Source organism: Leuciscus leuciscus (assembly GCF_965113295.1).
Source record: "Leuciscus leuciscus genome assembly, chromosome: 14".
Lineage (NCBI taxonomy): Eukaryota > Metazoa > Chordata > Actinopteri > Cypriniformes > Leuciscidae > Leuciscus > Leuciscus leuciscus.
In genome coordinates this window covers 5,630,957-5,651,827 of record NC_138738.1, presented here as the reverse complement: position 1 = coordinate 5,651,827, position 20,871 = coordinate 5,630,957, and the positions used below count along the sequence as shown (strand labels likewise).

At 36.5% G+C, this 20,871-nt stretch overlaps 1 protein-coding gene across 11 annotated transcripts in view; it reads right to left on the bottom strand.

Annotated features, from left to right (window-relative positions):
* ptprt (protein tyrosine phosphatase receptor type T) overlaps nucleotides 1-20,871 on the bottom strand; it is a 246,281-nt gene that overhangs the window by 87,364 nt on the left and 138,046 nt on the right. For all 11 annotated transcript variants that reach the window (XM_082136321.1, XM_082136320.1, XM_082136323.1 and 8 more), the window contains exons 9-12: nucleotides 15,181-15,290; nucleotides 6,229-6,430; nucleotides 4,368-4,470; nucleotides 1,970-2,243 (exon numbers count right to left, since the gene is read on the bottom strand). In XM_082136321.1, the coding sequence (XP_081992447.1) occupies nucleotides 1,970-2,243; nucleotides 4,368-4,470; nucleotides 6,229-6,430; nucleotides 15,181-15,290 (689 nt within the window). The remainder of the gene's footprint in view (nucleotides 1-1,969; nucleotides 2,244-4,367; nucleotides 4,471-6,228; nucleotides 6,431-15,180; nucleotides 15,291-20,871) is intronic.

Sequence of the window (20,871 nt, the reverse complement as noted above, 5' to 3'; positions counted from 1 at the left end):
ATAGCTGCCACACTCCAACAAACAGTGATTTCCCCTTTGACAGGTCGCGGCTTTTAAATGCAAGCTGTTTTCCTCTAGAGTGTTTGTTCCTATTAGAGCGACACGTCAGTGGAAACAAAGTGCCACAAACTTATCCTTTCACCCGCCACACACCGAAGACAGGACATTCTTTGCAGGTTCCATTTTGTTAAAAGCTGCATGTGTCTGTTTCAATCTCTGTCTAGTGTGAGTTCAGCCACTTAAACGAGTGAGTGCCTCTTCACAACTCCGTATCCCTCTTTCAGAACAAAAGACGCCTGCAGCGGCAATTACTTGCTCTTTTAGCCCGAGTGTCTGTGGTCCTGTTCACAAACACACCGGAGGGACAAAAGCAAGTGGAGGAATCCTAATTTAGCTTAGAACAGTTTGAGACCACTATTCCCCTGACTGTCCCTCCCCCTCTCGCCATCTCTGGCAAGACTGATGTGATAAAGTTTATCGAAAGCGACCTGGTGCTATTAGCAGTGCCAGGAGAAGCTCTGTGGGCAGCGGCGCTCTGAGATGGCATCGTTTATGGACTGCTGCTACACTGAGAGATCAAGAAATCACAGTATTTTTGTCTCTAAAGGTCGAACTGAAGATGAGGAGGAAGCAGCCTATGATTGGCTTAAACAGAGATAAGAAAAAGTATTTTAACACCCCCAAAATTACACACTTCATCTTTAAGCAAATGAAAAGGCCTTTAAAAGTCATGCTGGCATTTCGCCTCTATGGGAAGTATTAATGATGACTAGCAAATTTAATGTGGACTACAGTTCCCTGCTCATGCTGACATTATAGAGCAAAGATCGTTCATTAGAGAGCATTGCATTCTATTACTCATTAGAAATGATGTTCTGGTTTTATGAAGTAACTTTTACAGTGGCCCCTACATGTATTTGGACACTTAAGTGACACTTTAACATCTCTGAATGTTTAGATATATTGGGATACACTGAAAAAAATTTGATAGAGAAAGACTAGTATTTTCTTTAAAAACATACTCCAATAATCTTTGGATATTTACAGCTTTATTTTTAACAGTTTAATACAAGACTTGAAACGTGCACTTGGAGTGATATTTTGTTATCCAGTGTAATCACATTATTCAGACATTATTAAGTGATGAATTATTGTCCCAAAACATTTTGGGGACACTTTATAAAGCAGTGATATTGTTTTCTATTTGTATGCTTAAATATCATTTATGCACCAAATGCATCAAGTCAATAAATTAATCTACTAATGACAACTGCTGGATCAAGCCGGTTTGAATAGCTATCAATATGACAGGTAATCTAACCACCGAATTGTATTGTGAATTTATTTGTTACTTTGCGCCGTGGAATAGAAATTTTTTTAAACGATTTTTTTTTTTTTAATGGCACACATTTACACCGAGCGTTTCTCGAACACACTTGGAACAAGGTAAGTTGAAAACAAATCTGAACTACCAACCTAAATCCATATTTTATGCATGAATCTCCAATCAAATTATCTGGGTCACGGTCTGAGGTTGTTTTTGAGTGCTTTTCTCCAGCCGCCTGAGACTGAGAGATCGAATTGAATCAAATCCAATCAAATCGGGAACCACATACTTCAAAACGTGCAATGCAGCAGGCCCAAGCAGAGCCTTTACAGAGCGCATTATACCTGCTAAATGCTAATGTGTGAAATATATATATATATATATTATACATATAGGCCATGTTCTACTAGACTTTTTACCATGATGAGAACTGGGGGGAAATATGCTTGACTGCCATGAAGATAATGACATTGCAAAGAAGTTTCATTTTTAAAATATAATTCATCATTTCATTATTTTTCATTCTGGGGTGAAATATGACCCAGCCAGGATTCATGAGATTTCCAAATCAATACTCAAGCGTCAACATTTATCAAGAACAATGAACTGGTAAATGAATTAAGCAGTAAATGAAATACTCACCCCATTGGCTTTGCTCAGGGCCTGAAAGTAAATGCTGTAGCTTTTGGCTGGTGACAGCGGTGCGTTCCAGTAGCCATTATAAGTCTTGTTATCTCCTATAGTAAAGGGCTGTACCACAGCAAGGCTAACAGGGGGAAGTTCAGCAGCGAAATAGTGAGGTGAATCCAAGATGGAGGCATTTCTGAAACTAACAGGAATGGAGAAACACTCCAACACATCAGCGGCTCGGCGAACTTTCTTCTTCCGTTCCTCTTGAACCACCACTTGATAAGCACTAGAGAAAAAATAAGTTGCATTAATGAAATAAATATCAAAACAAGGACCTTATATGTAATTATTGTAATTTCTCAAGAATATTAATGAAGAGGCTCTATTTAAATAGGGTTCTTTTAAGTAAAACATGAAACCTGTTCACAAGACATTTAATGAGAAACAAGATATTCAATAAGAAAACAGTAGGGCATGACTTGATTCAATGCATTGGGAATTATAAAAACTACCCTTCGTCTTAAGAATAACATGCACTGATGAATTGTGCACAATAAGACCAGCAGCATTGCATTAAGAAAAGTAAAAAGTGTCCATTTTGATTTCATATTTCTTTAAGCATATGTTTGCCGCCTCTTGATTTGGGAAATATCTTCAGCTAGCGATGACACATCCAAAAAAAAAGAGAGAGGCAGTTGTGTCCGAGGCAATTTAACAAGCCATTAAAACCATCAAGAACTTCTCTTCCCGTAGCTTTCTAAGAATGACAGAAGGCCCTGTAGACCATCAAGGATTCTCAAACGCTAACAACTAGCTGCTAAACACCTCTATTAAACCCTCTTTTTGAAAAGAAAAAAAACTCTTTAAACCTGCATGAGATCCAAAAATACACAGCTTCTCCTCATGAGAGAAAACTATGAGGCAGGCGATGCGGTAGAGTGCCAGCAGAGGGAAATCTCTACTACGGTAATTAGCTGGAGGGGAGGTGTGCATGGGGCTTTTTGAAAGTGCTCATCATGGGGAGGGATTGGAGAGAGGCATGTGTGTGTTTCAGAACACGGTGAATAGATAAGGACATTTTTTGAGCTCCCTGTGCTAATAGTACTTGTTTGCAATTATGTGGTCTTACGCCAAGAACATACTTCCCAATTATGTGCAATTAGGGAAATGTCTGTTTCGCCGAAAAGATGTGGCAAATTATCCTAGCCTCTAATCTGGCATCTTTCATAAGGGATAATTTCCCATGACCAAAGAGGCCTGCCTGCATTTCTCTTTTAAATACACAGGATCTCCATTTCAAACTAATGGCTTTAAGTGCACACTGGATGTCGTGTGTTGTGTGTCCGCTGTAACCTCGGTCGAAAGCTTCCGTAATTATAAACAATTTTCAGTTGCGGATTTTTCATAAAGACGCTTATGGATTGCCAGGGTCATATGATTTATAGAGCACACTAACAATGGAAAAACATCCCTAACAGTGGCAAAATTATTTTCACACTTGCTTATTATTCAACATGCATCAGTTTTTTAGGTTTTTGTTTCACTCTTAAATATATATTAAATATAAATACGCAAAAATTAAAAACAATTGTACAAATATAATATAATATAATATAATATAATATAATATAATATAATATAATATAATATAATATAATATAATATAATATAATATAATATAATATAATATAATATAAAAACAACTCAGAATAGTGCATGCAATCAAATCATTATCATAATTACTGATGAACTCCCATTGCACATCAACTGTGCAGTTCTTCCAAGTTAGTGGCGACTTGCAATTTCGAGAATTTGCCAAAATCTGTTGCACATTCACAGACTGAATTTCCACACAGAGAAAGACTCTGTTTGTGTGCCAAAACACAGCCAAATGGACCAGGATCCCCTCGAAGGCCTAGCATACAAATGATGCTTATTTGAATGACTGCATTTAAAAACCCTCAGGACCCTGAGTGAATCAACAGTAATGCACTTCTTCTTTCAGACTATGTGCTGGACCCCTCTTTGATGATTGGAGAGAGGGATCATGGGTAATTTAATGTATTCTTGTGTGTGTTTCGCATCTGTCTGCAGATTTAAAAATAATTCTTAAAGGATTTTTTTTTTTTTTTTTAGCATGTCAACGAGTATCTACAGCTCTACAGCTGATGTTTGGACCAACTTTCAGGCTCCAATCTCTTTCATTTATTAACAGCAAATTACAATTTTAAATTCACTCATCATATCCTGTCCTCTCTATATTCACATTTGAATAAAAGTGTCAAAAGACCACAATTGACAAGTACTTTCCAAGACAATGTGTTAATAATTGCACACAATATCAATCAATGTAAAACAAATAAGCAAAATAGATTGGACTGGCCAGTGGCGTGATGAGAGGCAAACTCACCTGACAGGAGCCCCTCGTGATTGGGCGGGTTTTAAGAGGACGGTGATTGTCGTGTCTGTCTCATTGAGAGGAGAGTCGGTCTCATATTCAGGCATGGATGGAGCTGCAGACACAGAATTATGTTAAAGGACAAGGACTATAAAGAAGGAAAGGATATAAAGAAAGCACATACTGTATAGCTCAGAAAACCTCATCTCAAGTGACAAGGACAAATGGAAGAGAAACAGATGTATAAAAACTTTTATAAAAACACTTTTTGTCTAAAAAGCCCTTATTTTCAGTCTATGTAACACAAGCATGAATTAAGTATATTTGCAAGTATAAAATGACCAATATTTCTGAGTATACAGTAGTGGCCAAAAGTGATATCCAGCCTAGGAAATGAGACATCTTCACGCTTTATTCAAATATTATATTTTAATCTAAATTATTATGTAATAATATTTTTAAAAAAATGTTAAATGATTTTTGTAAGCATATTGCATAGTTGTGTAAGTAAATTGCTTTATTTGTGATAACACAGTGAAAACTGCCAAATTGTGTGATATCATTTTTGGCCGGGCTGTCAAACAATGGAATTATGAACATATGCAAGAATAAGAGAAAACCAATAAAATAGTAATATCTGATTATGTTGTAGTCAATGTATGCTTTGTATCTATGAATTTGTTTTGCATATTAAAATAAAACCTGTAACTGCAATTACTTGCTCTTTTAGCCCGAGTGTCTGCAGTCCTGTTCACAAACACACCGGAGGGACAAAAGCAAGTGGAGGAATCCTAATTTAGCTTAGCTAATTTAGCCTGTGTTGTCTTAAAAAAACACTTTTTTTAGACAAATACCTTGACCAAGTTTAGTGTTTTGTTCTTCCTTCATATTTGAAATATTAAAAGAAAATCAAAAAAAAAAAAATCCTCATATTTTGATGGTTTAATCAAACTTACAGTGTCATAAAAAAACAAATACCCCCTCCAGACATGACTTTTGACCACTACTGCATGAATGCTCCACTGTAAGTACTGTACAACTTCTTGACTGTTTTTACAAACTAAGAGATATGTCGAAGTTGTTGTCTGTGGCAATCGACAGCATGCTGTAGAATTTAGAGTTTAGCTTGTTTTGAAGCCTGAACTCAGCTGCCATTCAAACCCACTATGTTTTAATATTATGTATAATTAATATTCATGCTTTTGTAAAAACATTCATTTCACAGTATTTACTCCTATTAGAAAGCATACCGTTTGGAAGCCTGACTCAGAGGTCATTACTATGTAATCATACTGAAAATGTCACTCTCTCATTACAGTGTTTAGATTCAGTGAACAATACGGTTTTAATAAATGGTGTCTGGCGTGCTGCACAAATGCCACGTCATTATGAAACGGAACGAACTGACAGCCGCGGGCCACAGAAATTGGGCTGAACTTGTGGAGGATGTTGTTTACGATTCATGTTCTCATTATTCCGTTCACTTTACATTAACTGTATTCCAACGATATTCATTCCAATAACACAACACGCTAATGAGATTTTCGCTCCAGCAAAGCTTCTTTAAGATACAAGAAAAAGTCAAAATGACAAAACTAATTATGCAAATTTTAGCAATGCAAGTGATAATTAGGTAAGCAATCAAATGAAGCTTATTTAACCCAATCAGTTCATGTTCTCTGAAATAATTTCATACATTAGCATCAGTCTGTCCGACGTGAATGCTCTATATCCATGAAGAACAAATGTCTGTCACATTAACTCAATTAAAATGGAACCTGAGGGTCTGTTTTACCATAATTGTGTATAATTATCACTTCACTGTTGGAAAATACCCAACAATCTGAGCTGAACCCTTGCCTGAAACCCTCACCTGCGATCTTGGTGGCTATACGGCTGGTCACGGGTGGGCCGAAGCCTTTGTTCGTGCTGGCTTTCAACGTAAAGTAGTATGTGGTGCCAGGATATAACCCAACGAAGAGATGATGGGTCTCATTTTGGAGTTTGAAGACCCGGCCACGTTGTGTTGTCAAATCTGCACTGGGGTCCAGGGAGCCAAGAGCCTTATAGGTGATCTAATGAAAGAGACAAGTCCATTCGATTATCACAATCACTTCATCAAGAGTCTTGGAGACAAAAGCATGCATTCAAATGTATTATACTAAGAAATTACAATTATGACATAGTTTGTTTACCATTATGTCGTTTCAAACCCAAATTACTTTTGTACATTTGCATCAGTGAAGAGAGAAAGTCATAAGGGTTTGGAGCAACATGAGGCTGAGCAAATAACAGAGATTAATTTTTCCTTTAAGCATTATTCTTAATAACATCAACCTTTTGAAACATGGAGAGCAATTTAGCACTGAATTTTTTTGTTTGGCTGGATCTCTTTCAGTAACTTTGGCTTTTCTGCACTTATTTTCTCTCCAAATATTTGAGAGAATTTCAGTGACTAGAAATGCATCCCAAATCCAATATTCTGCTTACAATGAATAACAAGCACATTCAGTGCACTGTGCTGTAAATTCAAGCTGCTTATTAAAACACTTTTACGTGGATCTGCTTCAAACATGTATATGTTGGAAAACAATATCCAGCAAAGAATTAACATGCCCCAAAACAATGACTAAACTAGGTTACAGATAACCATTGTCATGCTAAGACGCGCATTCGTCATATCTCAGAGGAGGCTGATGGAAATTGATGGTCACAGTGTATATGGGTAATCAAAACATTTTAGCCCTGACGTTTCACACTTCATAACTCCATTCCACAATTCAAATCAAATAAATTGACAGCTGGGTGCCTGGCAGGCCTGCTGCCTAAAAGCTTTTCATGCATAGTGGAGTGATTCAGAATGCCCTCTAAACACTCTCTCTCTCTCTCACACACACACACACACACACACACACACACACACACACACACACACACACACACACACACACACACACACACACACACACACACACACACACACACACACACACACACGCACACACGCTCGTGACTGCTCACTGACCACAGGCAAAAAAAAAAAAAAGAGTCAGGAGAAGCAAATCTGCACATTCAAACCAAATATCACTCCAGAAAATCCACACACACGTACAGACACAAACATGAGAGAAAGACGCAATGATGAAATTTTTCAGACATCAGAATAAGACGACTTGTCATTCTAGTGATTCTGAAATTAAGAATAATATGACATCGACATGCTGTTTTTTTTTTTGGGAGCTTGACACCCCTGGAATATACACTACCACTATATACAGTGTGTATATTTAAAATATATAAGACATGCAGTAACAGTCTCCAAATATAGGTTTTCCTTTTCAAACTATAGTATCACATTTTTATGCTTTCCAGTGCCATAGTTTTGATTTAATATGCTATCATGTTTAATGTTCGGTCAGTAAATCACACAGTGCCACTGAGGTGTGGCGGAGCAGCCCGATGTAATATACTGCCAAACACAAGTTTACATGTTATGGATTATAAATCAGTCTTAATAGAGAATTACAGCCTGAATGTTGCTTTTACAGCTGACAATTTACTGTACATGTGAACTGAAATGTTTAAAACCCTCTTCATGCCTGTTTGGACAAACAGGTATTTCCCTCTCTCAACGTTATAAACAGCATGCTCAATTCAAAAGACATCATCCCATTCTTATTTTTGCTCTTAAATGTAGCCTTATCTTGCCACAGACAACATGTTTGACTTATCTCTCAGTTGATAAAAACATTTAAAAAGTTGAAGCAGTCAGTTAGATACTTTCACAGGTTTTCCTGTAAATGAAAGGGCATTAGTGATTGATGGCAGGCTTTTTATTAAAGGTGTTTTTAAAATACCATCTATTGCCTTTAGCATAGCTCCTGTGTAAATTTGTGCCCTTGTTCTGTGTTAATATACTCAGCCAACAGCGGGTCGTATTGTTCTTCACAGCCCAATGAAAAAGAAACCGTGAGTTGGCTGAAGGGTATTGTTCATGTAATATACAAGCAGCTGGATAATTCGGCTGTAAACTGAGATTAGATAGATAGATAGATAGATGATAGATAGATAGATAGCTAGATAGCTAGATAGATAGATAGATAGATAGATAGATAGATAGATAGATAGATAGATAGATAGATAGATAGATAGATAGATAGATAGATAGATAGATAGATAGATAGATAGATAGATAGATAGATAGATAGATAGATGTCCTGCATCTCTAATTTATTATATGTCATTAAAACAATGTGTCCTGCACAAAAAATGTCCAGTATTATATTCCAGTAACTAAATGGAGAAAAAAAGTAAAAATAAATAACCATAAGAGATCAAAGGCCAGCATGGAGATCAATAGGCCTCCAATTACTCTGTCATCACTTAAATGTCCTGATGGGGAAAAAACACAAGGGATGATCAATCCTGTAGAAGACTGAAAGTATGAAATGAATAGGCGAGGATGGGGGGATATATCTCCTGTTCTCGCCTGTCCTCCCTCTCTCTTTTCAGACTCTGTTGTCAGGGGAGACAGGAAGTGTTGGCCAGGGGGCATTTGATGCCACGCGACAGACTGCTAAAAGTGGCCTAATGCACTACTGAACGCACTGTGGCTCTCTGTTAAAAGAGCCGCTTGAGTTTAATTGACCACAGCTGATTTCAAAAGGGTTCATTTCCCAGTTCAGTAAGGCAGCGGAGATGGGAATGCGGAGAAAACAGGCCTGTTTGTGGGAGATATTGGATTTATGGCTACTTGGCTTCAGCAATAAGGGGAAAAAAAAGAGAGAAATGCTGTTCCAAAACATAATGAGTGGCCTTTTAAGGCATCATGTGCACTTGCAACAAAAAGGTTAAGTACGCTGCCTCTCTTAAGGTACTGTACCTTGTTTTGGCTAAATGCATTGTGATGCAAAATGCAAAGCTCAATAAATAATTACTAAATTATTATGTATAATTAAAAGTTGAGAATTATACCCATTATTATTTATTTTTTTAAATGTATTTTATGCTTATTAGAGTATACCATGGTTAGCAACATGCTGTTGTCTCAAGTCTTCTGAGTTGCTGCCTATATAACTCGTTCCTTATCGGACATTTATGAGAAAAGTAGGCAAATCGGCAACTGTTATCTAGAGTTATACAAGCAGAAACGTGAAATGCAAAACTAAAAACCCAAGCTGGATTGGTTAGTAATTCCTCGGCAGGAGCCTCGTTGAAGCTAGTCATCTCTTGAGATTTATAATTGGTAAACAGACATGCTGAGAACAGAATATTTAGTATTTTGTAAGTTTTGAGGGTTTGGGATGCCAGAAAGAAACTAGGTTACACAACATTTGGTGTAGAAAATAATATTGCACTCAATTCTGCATGCATAAAATATAAAATCAAAAAAGTATAGAAGAAAATACAGCACTATACAAACACTAGAAATATAATAGTAGTAACAGTCAGACAGAGTTCCAGTTCAAAATTTATAGAATTTCCATATTTTATCTGCCAAACAGATTCCACAAACTATGCAAATTTCATACACAAATAAAGTGGGAGTTTCTGCATCTATGGATAAAAAAAATAAAATATGTCCCCAAGTCCCCCAGTGAATCTCTGCAATTTCATCACTGCTTTAAACAATGATACCAGACGAATCATTCAAATAATGGTGCAGTGTTCTTCTAACAAAAAAAGTGCACAACAATCGTAGAGAAATTAATGGAAAATGTCTATAGACTTTGTGATACAAACTTCTGTCCTCCTAAAAGTAAAAAGTACACATTACTTTCCATGTATGACTCAGAAAAAAACATGCACAATATGCTCATGAATATTGTGTTTGCTTGCTACTAAAACTCTGAATATCTTTCAAAGATGCTATAAACCTGACAAACCCAGTGACTACAGCTCACTGCATCAACCGGGTACGTCCTTCTTCTCTGCCGACTACTAGCAATGATACACTAATGTCTGCTGTGTCGGACAAAACAAGAGCACTTAAATCTCACTGTCTCATGATACACGACAAATGGTAAATAAAAACCACACTCTCAACATTAACCCAGATTTAGACCTTCCTCCAGCTGTCTCTAGACCACACATGCAGGGCCGTGAGCCCATTAACCGGGTTTATCTGCTCTAGAGAGCTAGGGGTTACTGCTTCTCTTAACTCGAGTGCTTGCAACTCAACCGTTTATTGATGGAAATGAAAACAACACCATGACGTGAGGAGGCTGGATGTGCACAGGTTTTCCTCTATCCCGTAAGGGCAGATCAGGCTGTTTATCTTCGTTAGAGGTGAAAACTTTCCCCACCACATCAGCACACAGAACGACAGCTCTTTACTTTGACTTATTTAGAGATTTATACTTACAAAAGACTATTATGGTGGTACCGTGGTACATCGATGTCAAATAATAATACCATGACACTGAATTATAATTTTTATATACTATAGTATTTACACTAACATTCAAAAGTTTGCGATCAGTGTGATTTTTATTTATTTTATTTTTTAAGAAATCTCATGCTTAGCAAGGCTGCATTTCTTTGATCAAAAGTAAAAACAGTAATATTGTGAAATATTATTACAATTTTAAAATATATATATATTTAAATATATTTTAAAAAACAATTCATTCCTGTGATGCAAAGCTGTTTTTTTTAACATCATTACTCCAGTCTTCAGTGTCACATGATCCTTCAGAAATCATTCTAATATGCTGATTTGCTGGTCAGAGAAACATTTCTGATTATTATTAATGTTGATATAATAATTTTTTTTATGCTTTGATAAATAGCATGTTCAAAAGAACAGCATTTGCATTATAAATGTGTCACATACTTGCGGAATAAAAGCATTACCTTGTTTTGCTGACCCTAAACTTTTGAACAGCAGTGTAACATTCTAACAGTGTTGGGCAAGTTACTTCGAAACTGTAATGCGTTATTTATTACTTGTTACTGTCATTTCAAAGTAATTCGTTACATTACAATATTACTGTATTTAAAATGTAAGGCATTACACTACTATTGCATTACTTTTAAGTTACTCTCACCAAAATAACTGCAAATATGGATTTGGCAATCTAAATGTAGCTCATGATGCTCAATTAGCTCATTACACTCAATTAGCTCATTACACCCAGTAGAAGGTGATGTGGTATCCGACTGAGCTTGGACCCATAAGAAATTTTACCATGATGTACTATAGTACATACCATGGTATACCATAGTAGTACCATGGTAGTACCATGGTACCTTACATCTAACCATGGTACATACTATATAGTACTTCAGATATTATCATGGTACCATGGTACATTGCATGGTACTGTAGATGTTACTATGGTACATAGTATGGTACCTCAGATTTACCATGGTACATACCATAGTACCTCAGATATAACCATGGTACATACTTTATAGTACTTCAGATATTATCATGGTACCATGATAATATCTGAAGTACTATACTGTACAGTATGTTACTATGGTACATAGTATGGTACCTCAGATTTACCATGGTACATGCCCTAGTACCTCAGAAATAACCATGGTACATTCTGCCGTACATATTACCATGGTACATACTACCTCAGATATAACCATGGTACCTCAAATATTACCATGGTACTTTGCATGGACGCATGGTACAGACATCTTTTTACTTTAAGCCCGGGGTAAACTTTAGGCTTAAACTTTAGCAAAAATAAAAATAACTAATGAATAATAACTAAGCCAAATATTTTTATTTTATTTTAATTATTATTGTGAGTGACTGCAGTAGTGTGGGCATAGGCCATTTGGTCTATGAACGAGTCATAGATCTCCAAAATCAGTTTTAAATGTATAATTTAATATTAATGAGATTTTTATTTAAGTAATGTTCTAATTCTAGATGTTTGTAAATGCTGCATGATTTTGACGTGGTTTAATCAATTGCCGTGCGCGTGAACTTTGAACATTCATGTCGCTTTCAAACACTGGAGCGGCCGCGGCGCAGAGTTGCCATGGAAACGGCGCTGGACCACTGCGACTGGTAAGTAGGAAACTCCCTCTCTCGCTGTTGAGAATGTACTATCCGCTGCAGGCTCACTAATCTCGGCTCTGTCTGATTAACGTACAGGAAGTGAAACATTTTGCGCGGACGTTTCTCCTCTGCTGATCTCGCGGTGATTTTGGCGAATTTGTATGAAGAAAAAAAAACTACCACTTTATTCCAAGTTAACTGCTTGTAACGCGCGTTACTGACATTTGTACCGAGTAAAATATTACTTTTTTTCCCCCAGTAATGCCTTACATTACCGCGTTACAGCAAAAAGCAATGCATTACAGTAACTAATTACTTTTGTAACGCGTTACTCCCAACACTGCATTCTAAGAATACTATGCAATCATAATCATGAATTACCATGGTATCATGACCCTTACAAAGAAGTACAATGTACATTTATGGTCTCTGTTGCTAATACTATGGTACTTTGAAATATACAACATTACTGAAATTACTGTACCATGTTTTTTAAATGGTACTCCATTGTACTTATAATATCATGATGCTAGATGTCTAAAATACCATGATAGTACTGTGGTACTTTTTTGTAAGTAGTGCAAAAAGCCATGGTATAATACCATGGTACATTTTGTTACATTTTTGTTGATGAATATTCATAATCCATAATATTTACATGATGCTTCATGTAAAGGGTATATAATACAATGGTACATTTTTGTTAGTGCAGTATAACTTAAAATACAATGTTAAACTATACTACAATGGTGCAAAAAACATGGTATGATAGATATGGTAGACTCAAGTTTCTGCATAAATAACAGTAGCCGCAGAGAGTGTCAATATCCCTGTCCATCACTTCTCCAAAGAAACAACCGTCAGACATGTTCTTTCTCTGTAAACAAAGTGGGTGGTTTGTTTCCATGTAACTCCAGACAGGAAGCCATCAGAAACGGCATACGAGACACAGCGGAGGGGGAAAGACATCACGTCATCGCAAACTCACAACATGTCACGCAAGTTAAACAAAACAAAGATCAAGAATTAAAAACCTGGCGTGTGTAGAAATGTTCCGCTATTTACTCTTCCTCATTTGCATGGAGATAAAGAAAAATAAAGAAGCATGAGGACAAAAGACACCTTCCTTTTACACAACTCAGTGTTGATTAAGGAGCTGTTGAGGATCTTCTCTGTCTTACTTTCCCTGCGCCTTTCATATGCACACTCTTATTTTGTCAGCAAAGCAATTAATTTCTGAAAGGCTTTGATGGTTTGATAACAGGAGGCTGTTGTGCAGAGAAATGAAGGCAGAGGAAACATACAGAGAGAGAGAGAGAGAGAGAGAGAGAGAGAGAAAGATGGGGGGGTTGATCAAAAGTATGGATTTTGATGCAGGACATCTCAGGTACTCAGAAACTGATCTGAAACCTATCTATCTATTTATCTATCTATCTATCTATCTATCTATCTATCTATCTATCTATCATATAATGTGTATATATAGCCTATATATAGATAGATAGATAGATAGATAGATAGATAGATAGATAGATAGATAGATAGATAGATAGATAGATAGATAGATAGATAGATAGATAGATAGATAGATAGATAGATAGATAGATAGATAGATAGATAGATAGATAGATAGATAGATAGATAGATATGTATATGTTGTTTTTAATATGCTTTATATATAAACAGTATTTTTATACATTTATAATAACATAACACAGTAATTAAAGCAATACGTATTCATATGGTTTACAATATAGTGCATTTGATGATATATAATACTACATATGAAGAATGTTTAAAATATTAAGGGTATCATATACAGTATATTGCAAATAATCTTTCACACTATCCAAAAAAAAAAAAACACTATAGATTTTTTATGTTTTTATTGCTATTTTTTGCACCTCTATTTTATTTCCTTCTTTGGGAGTCTAAACTTTTCTAAAGCTGTGAAGCAAGAAACTTGCTTGCTACAAACAGGGTCTTTCTGTGACCCTTCAGCTGCATTCATCTCTGCACCTTCCCTTTCCTGCCTCTGAGCTCTTTGTCCTAAGTCTAATTTGTCTGAATCACTAAAAGCGAGGAGAGGAGGCATACGGCTGCTCAGATCTCCAGGATAATTCTATTGGACGCTTCTAATTAAATCAATGAGGGCTATTATAGCAATTATCCGGCCAAATGGGACTGCATTGTGTCCGCTCGATACATTTAGTAAATTCTGTCAATCTTCTTATCACCAAGATGGCACATGCAGTAACCCCATTTTAATGATGTCCCAGAATATGCGCAATGTCTCGCGTGTGGTTTCTCTTCCTCATCAAATCAAAGAGATTGTGAGGCTCTTTTGTGCCTCCAGCCCACTCAAACACACACACACACACATTAAAGCACAATCTGGCCATAATTTGTTTTTGTCATGCAGTGACTTCATTTCTCTGCTTGTAATGTGCATTACAATAAATATACATGTATATCCATAAGGCTGTCCAACAAAATGTCCTGCAACAGAAAATAACTTTTACCAAAACGTATACTGCTACCTGATTTTACCACAGAAATACACAAATAAAGATAAAATGTTCTAACTGTGTTAACAATCACCATTGTGCCCTTGAGCCAGGTACTTAACCTCATTCAAATTCAATAACTGTATAGCCTACCTTACTTATAAAAACTTCTATAAGTACAAGTTAGATTGTGTGTCAATATGGGAAAAAACATTCAAGTCGCTCAACACCTTCACCTCTGCTGTATAGAAGCAAATAAAATAATATAAAATATATATATTTAACATTTCCTCACCTCATAGAGAGTAATGACTCCATTAGTTTCATTCGGGGCCTTCCATTGCATGAAGATTTTCTCCTCGTATGGGCCTGTCTGAATGGACTCCATAGGAATGGGGCCAGGAACTAGTGTAGAAACACAAACACACATTCACACACATTTAGCATTCTAGGTTACATTTACAAATGTTTAGTCAACAGTATTGTATCTATAATTCAAACACTCTCCCATTAAATCAACACCTTGATAAAAACACGTGATTGTTTTGAGAACAGAGGTGACGTAGGGTGACAGAAATGGCTTCGGTTGCTGGGTAAAAGGTAAAGTGAGGCGGGCAGAGATTGGCTGACTAAAGAAGTAAAACTATGTCAAACACACCTCAGCCGCAATATTCGAAGTGTGAATTGTAACAGCTTTGCTACCCTTCAGTACCGAGAGGTGTTAACAAGTGCTACGAGTACAACTGCGCGCATTTGCGTGTGTCTATTTGCATATTTTGTGTGCACATCCCCTCTGGCACACATTGCAAGTTTTCCAAATATATTCTTGTTAGAACATCATTAACACCCTAAAAACCTGTTTCCAAGATGTCATCATCCACACAAAGCTTCATCCTGCTCTCATATGCCAGCATAGCATTTTCAGAGATGCTATGACGTGACAATTTTATAAATCACCATGCAAATGTGATAATTTGTGCCAGTTTGACAATAGCCCATACATTATGTTAACTTGAGGCTAGTTGTCTTGGTTTGTGTCTTTAACTTGACTGTTAGCGATGACACACTAATGAGTCAGACTGTTCCTGACGGTGTGTGTAAAAAGAGCTAATGACTTAGCTAAAAGGCTGTTTAGTCCAACTTAGCAGCCCTATAGCGCTGTTGTTTGCTTTGCACTTAGTCGTGGCTAATTGGGAGGGCAGATTAAAGAGATGAGCGTAGCAAGGCCACAACGGGGCGAACGGGAGAAGCGTCTTGGGCACAAACAGATTAGCTGGCGGTCATCTTGAGCGCCAAAGAAAAGAACTAAAACATCTATTGTTCATGCAGCATTTAATTTACACGGAAACAACACAGAAGCCTAAACCTTTGGCACTATCATTGCTCGGCAAGCACTGATATTTCCTCGAGGAAAAGCTAATCTAGCTGTACTTTTATTTTGGAAATCTTTTATATTTCACAAAAGACAAAGTTTCTTCGATCTCATGATTTTTGCCCTTAATCGTAATTAAAATCTGAATAGTCTTTGGCATTTATTCTTCAATGGGAAAAGACTTCAAATACAAACACTTTTACTGTGAGTGTTTAAACTGAGATCTGAGAGGATGTATTCTTAAAACATGAAAATCATTCCACAAAATTATGATTTATGCAATAATGGCATTTTTATCCAAAAGTTTCACCATTACGGAACAACAATTTAATGTGCATATGAGTTTAAGTTCAAAACTGATTGATTTAACTGAAGTACACTGGTTTGCTTTATTATTAGCAGAAATAACTTTCCTGAACTAATCACCTGAGAACAACTGCAACAAACTATGGGCCCTATTTTAACGATCTAAGTGCATGGACTAAAAGAGCAGTGCACAAGTTCACTTAGGGCAAGTCCGAATCCACTTTTGCTAGTTTAAAGATGGGGAAAATGGTCGGCACGCAAGGCTCATGGTCTAAAAGGGTTGTCCCTATTCTCTTAATGAGTAATGGGTGTGTTTTGGGATTTATATGCAATAAACCAATCAGAGTCTCATCTCCCATTCCCTTTAAATGCCAGTTGCGCTCGCGCCATGGCGGATTCACTATTTACATGTCGGAATTTGACAGTGGAAAGACTGAACGTGTCTCCAGAGCGCAAATGGATCTGCTCGTGCGCGAGGTAAAAGTGCGCAAGAAGATCATCTACGGGACAAGCTGGATTCCACCATACTGTATCTTTATGTACACAATAATAGTCTTTTACATTGTAATCCTTTTATTTTAAATATTTGGCATGTTTGTGTGCTGATGTACGTGCGTACCTGTGTGTTTAATAAGCAGAGTGTACGCACGTTGTGGACCCACCTATAGGCGCACATTACTAACGCGCTCTTTAAAGCCACACTAAGTAGAAATTGTGTTTTTGTCAAACAGCGACCCCTAGAGTCGCTGTGGAATACTTGCACTGTCGTAAATATATTATATTATAACGTTTTTACATGATTGCAGTAAATCACAAGTAAATAGTCTATAGTCTAGGCCTACTGTATAATTTAATTTGTGTTGTTTTTATTGGAATGTAAACATTACAAAATGCCAGATAACATCAATTAAGTTAAATGTACGTCGCATTATTTCATAACATTGGCCGTTATGATGTCATTAGACATGATTATTGCAATTTATCATAATAGTTTGCAAATTGTGCTCGTTTACACTATTTACAACCTCTACGTTAGGCTTATTTATGATAATTATGTGAGATATTGAAAGCTGTTCTCATGATAATCGCAGGAATCAACGTCAACAGCGTCGTCTGCTATCCCTCAGGACTACGTGATAAATACACCTCACAACACCTGAGTTCAGCTGGCAAACTAATTCGTGAGGCATAGCTATCTGATTTATCAAAACGATTCCATTTACACCTGGTCACATAAATGTATTTTTGTGAAACGGTTTCTTTACTTTTAATGATGAAGATTGTGTGTTAAGCGTCTGCGACTTACTTTCACTTTGATTTGCGATACTTTGCACGTTGGCTTGATGCAGTTGCTCATCTGCGGTGATGCGTGTTCCAGCGCGTCGTCATATCTGGATATAACATAGCCTGTACAACGCTCTCACACGTTTTTTTATTTATTTTTTTAGCATTTTTGGGAGGAGTACAATTTACATATGTGGTTTCAACAACCATATGCATTTACAATTGTCCAGTTTCGTCTGGAATGCGTCTCAGATCTCCTCCTGAAGTGGTATGAGGGATCGGATTCAAATCCGTCTCAAATGCATTTCGGAGGGCATTTAAACCTGGACTTTGCACGATCGGATAGCTATCCGATCTGAGAAAACGCTGGTTGGCCTCTCACGTCCAAATTTGACGAAGTGGTGGGGGAAGTGACGTATGCCGTAAAGCAGTCGAATTTTGTAGTTCTTTTTGTGCTCTGGTTACTACCCGAACCCCGAAGTTACATAGTGCCAGTAAAAGCGACACAGACCCTGTCAGGCTATGGCAGACGTGTCATTCAACCTATTGTAAGTTGATGTACCATCACAAGGATCTTGGAAATATATTATGAAGGTTGAAAAGTTACATAGTGTTGCTTTAAATAAAAAAAATTTAAATAAAATAGCAACGTGCCAACAATGCGCCAGAACACACCTCGTTTTTAGACCATCACGCCCATGGGCGCACAAATGGGCGCAAATGCATTTGCTATTTAAACAACGTGGCGCAGGACATGAAAATGATAACTGCGTCGGACTGAAACTAGCAAAAAACACTTGCGTCGCGCTTGGCGCTGTATTGCACCGGGTGTAAGATAGGTCCCATTATAAAAATTATATGAATATGATACAAATTAGAGTGAATACAGATAATTTGTCAATGGAAATCTCACTTATGCCGAAAAACAGAAAGTTTCTATTTACCTCACTGAACGGATCTCATCTAATATAATTTTATCTGTTTAATTATATCGCGACTAAGTTCCTCTTGAAAAGGTAACGAGGTTGAGATATTTGCCCTCAATAGCTATTACAAGCTGAATAGTCACTGGCATTTATTCGTCAATGGGAAAAGAATTGAGCTAATCAAAGAAAAGGTGAAAAACACTCTCTCACTGAGAAGCTGATGTCAGATATTGTACTGCAAAGTGAGGCCAGTTAAATTACATTTCCAACAATTCTTCAAAAAGCTTGATTGGGCACTAGCCAACAAGCATATTAAATCACTGTTACAATGAAATATAATTAGATCCAGTCCTCCGTCCACTGTCTTTTCCACTATATAACCATGCCTGTGGCTGGAATGCTTCTTTACATATTAAAGTGATGATACAAGACTATGAGTGATGTTTCATTAAGTTTGAGGTGCAAATTTATTAAATTTTTTACCATTTTATGCTTGCCCCTCTCAAGATACAAATACCTTTTAAAAGGTTTCGTAATTGTCGCACGTTCCATTTTGTTTCTGAATCTTACTGATTATTTTCATCTCTGAATAAATCCCGAACAACACACTCGCTCTTTTCCTGTTTATGCTTGTTTACGGGTAAGCAGGTTTCAGTACAGGGTTCGGTGTTGTTGTTGACCTTATAAGGTGAAAATTGTCTGCCGTCCTCATGTTAATTTCACCCTCCTTCAATTATCACCATATAAGGTTACACAGAGAGACAGAACAGCTTCACTATTGATATGTTGCAGCTGTCCGTCAATTTGCTAACACAAAGGACAGCAATTATAGGTTTTCATATGCAAAAATACATAAAAAAGGAAAAACATCAGTGCGGCAACCAAGAGCAGATACTGAATAACCAAAAGAGTTCTATCCATATCAAAACAGACTCATCAGAACATGAAAATGAAAACTGAAAGAACATGAGATGAGCTTGAATTATGCACAATAACCTAATAATCTAAGGCCTGACAACAGGCTTTATTTCACATGGTTTTATAGCACAGCATTAAAAACAAGCTGGGAGAAATTAACTGTAAATGGAGGCTGAGCGCTTCCCTCTGGGAAATTTTCAAATTAAGCGCTGCAAGCAAACCTTCCCTCCGTCTGAGAAACATTGTGTCTTTTCACAGACTGTGAAGCTTTAACATGCTCTACGTTTGGGATTTCCTTTTAACTGCAACACATCAATGGAACAGATGGATTAAAGGAGGATGGCTTTCATCATCTTTGTTTCATATTTGTTGCTTTTCTTTAGGAAGAGCAGGGCAGTGCTATGGTCTAACAATTCTGTTTCCATTTACTTCTCTGAGTGGATCTGACTTCTATACAGAACTGTAGTGATTCCCAAATACACAACGCAGAGAATCTAGTATCTTGTAATACAAACACTTTCACAGTGAACATTACAACTACTGAGATCTGAGAGGATGCATTATTAAAACATGAAAATCATATCCAATGTTCACAAAAGTATGATAATAATAATAGTAATAAATGTTTCTTGATCATTAGAATGATTTCTGAAGGATTATGAGACAAGAGTACATTTTAGATTTTAATAATATTTCATATTATTACTGTTTCTACTGTATTTTTTTTATCAAATAAATGCAGTCTTGGTGAGCATAAGACACTTTTTTTTAAAACATCAAAAATCTTACTAACTTCAAACATTTGAATGGTAATGTACATGTATGTAAATAATCAAACTAGCTACTACAGGCAACTAAAACGTACAATTATTCACACATGACCACAGTCAAAATCGAATCTAATCTAATCCAAAAAATAAAAAAAATTAAATAAAGATTCTCTTAGGAATAAATGTTGCCAATTAATCTGCATAAACTGCAGTATGTGTGTATACCGTTTATACACACATACAGATAAGCAATTAAACAACCCCAGAAGAGATTGTGAATCTCCTCCACTAATTACAAAATTACATCCCTGAGATTATAGTTTAATAAAAGGCAAAAAGCTGCTTTTTATTTTAGAATATCTCTAGAGAGATTAGTCTTTTGTTGTCACTAAAAACAGGACTATTGGTTT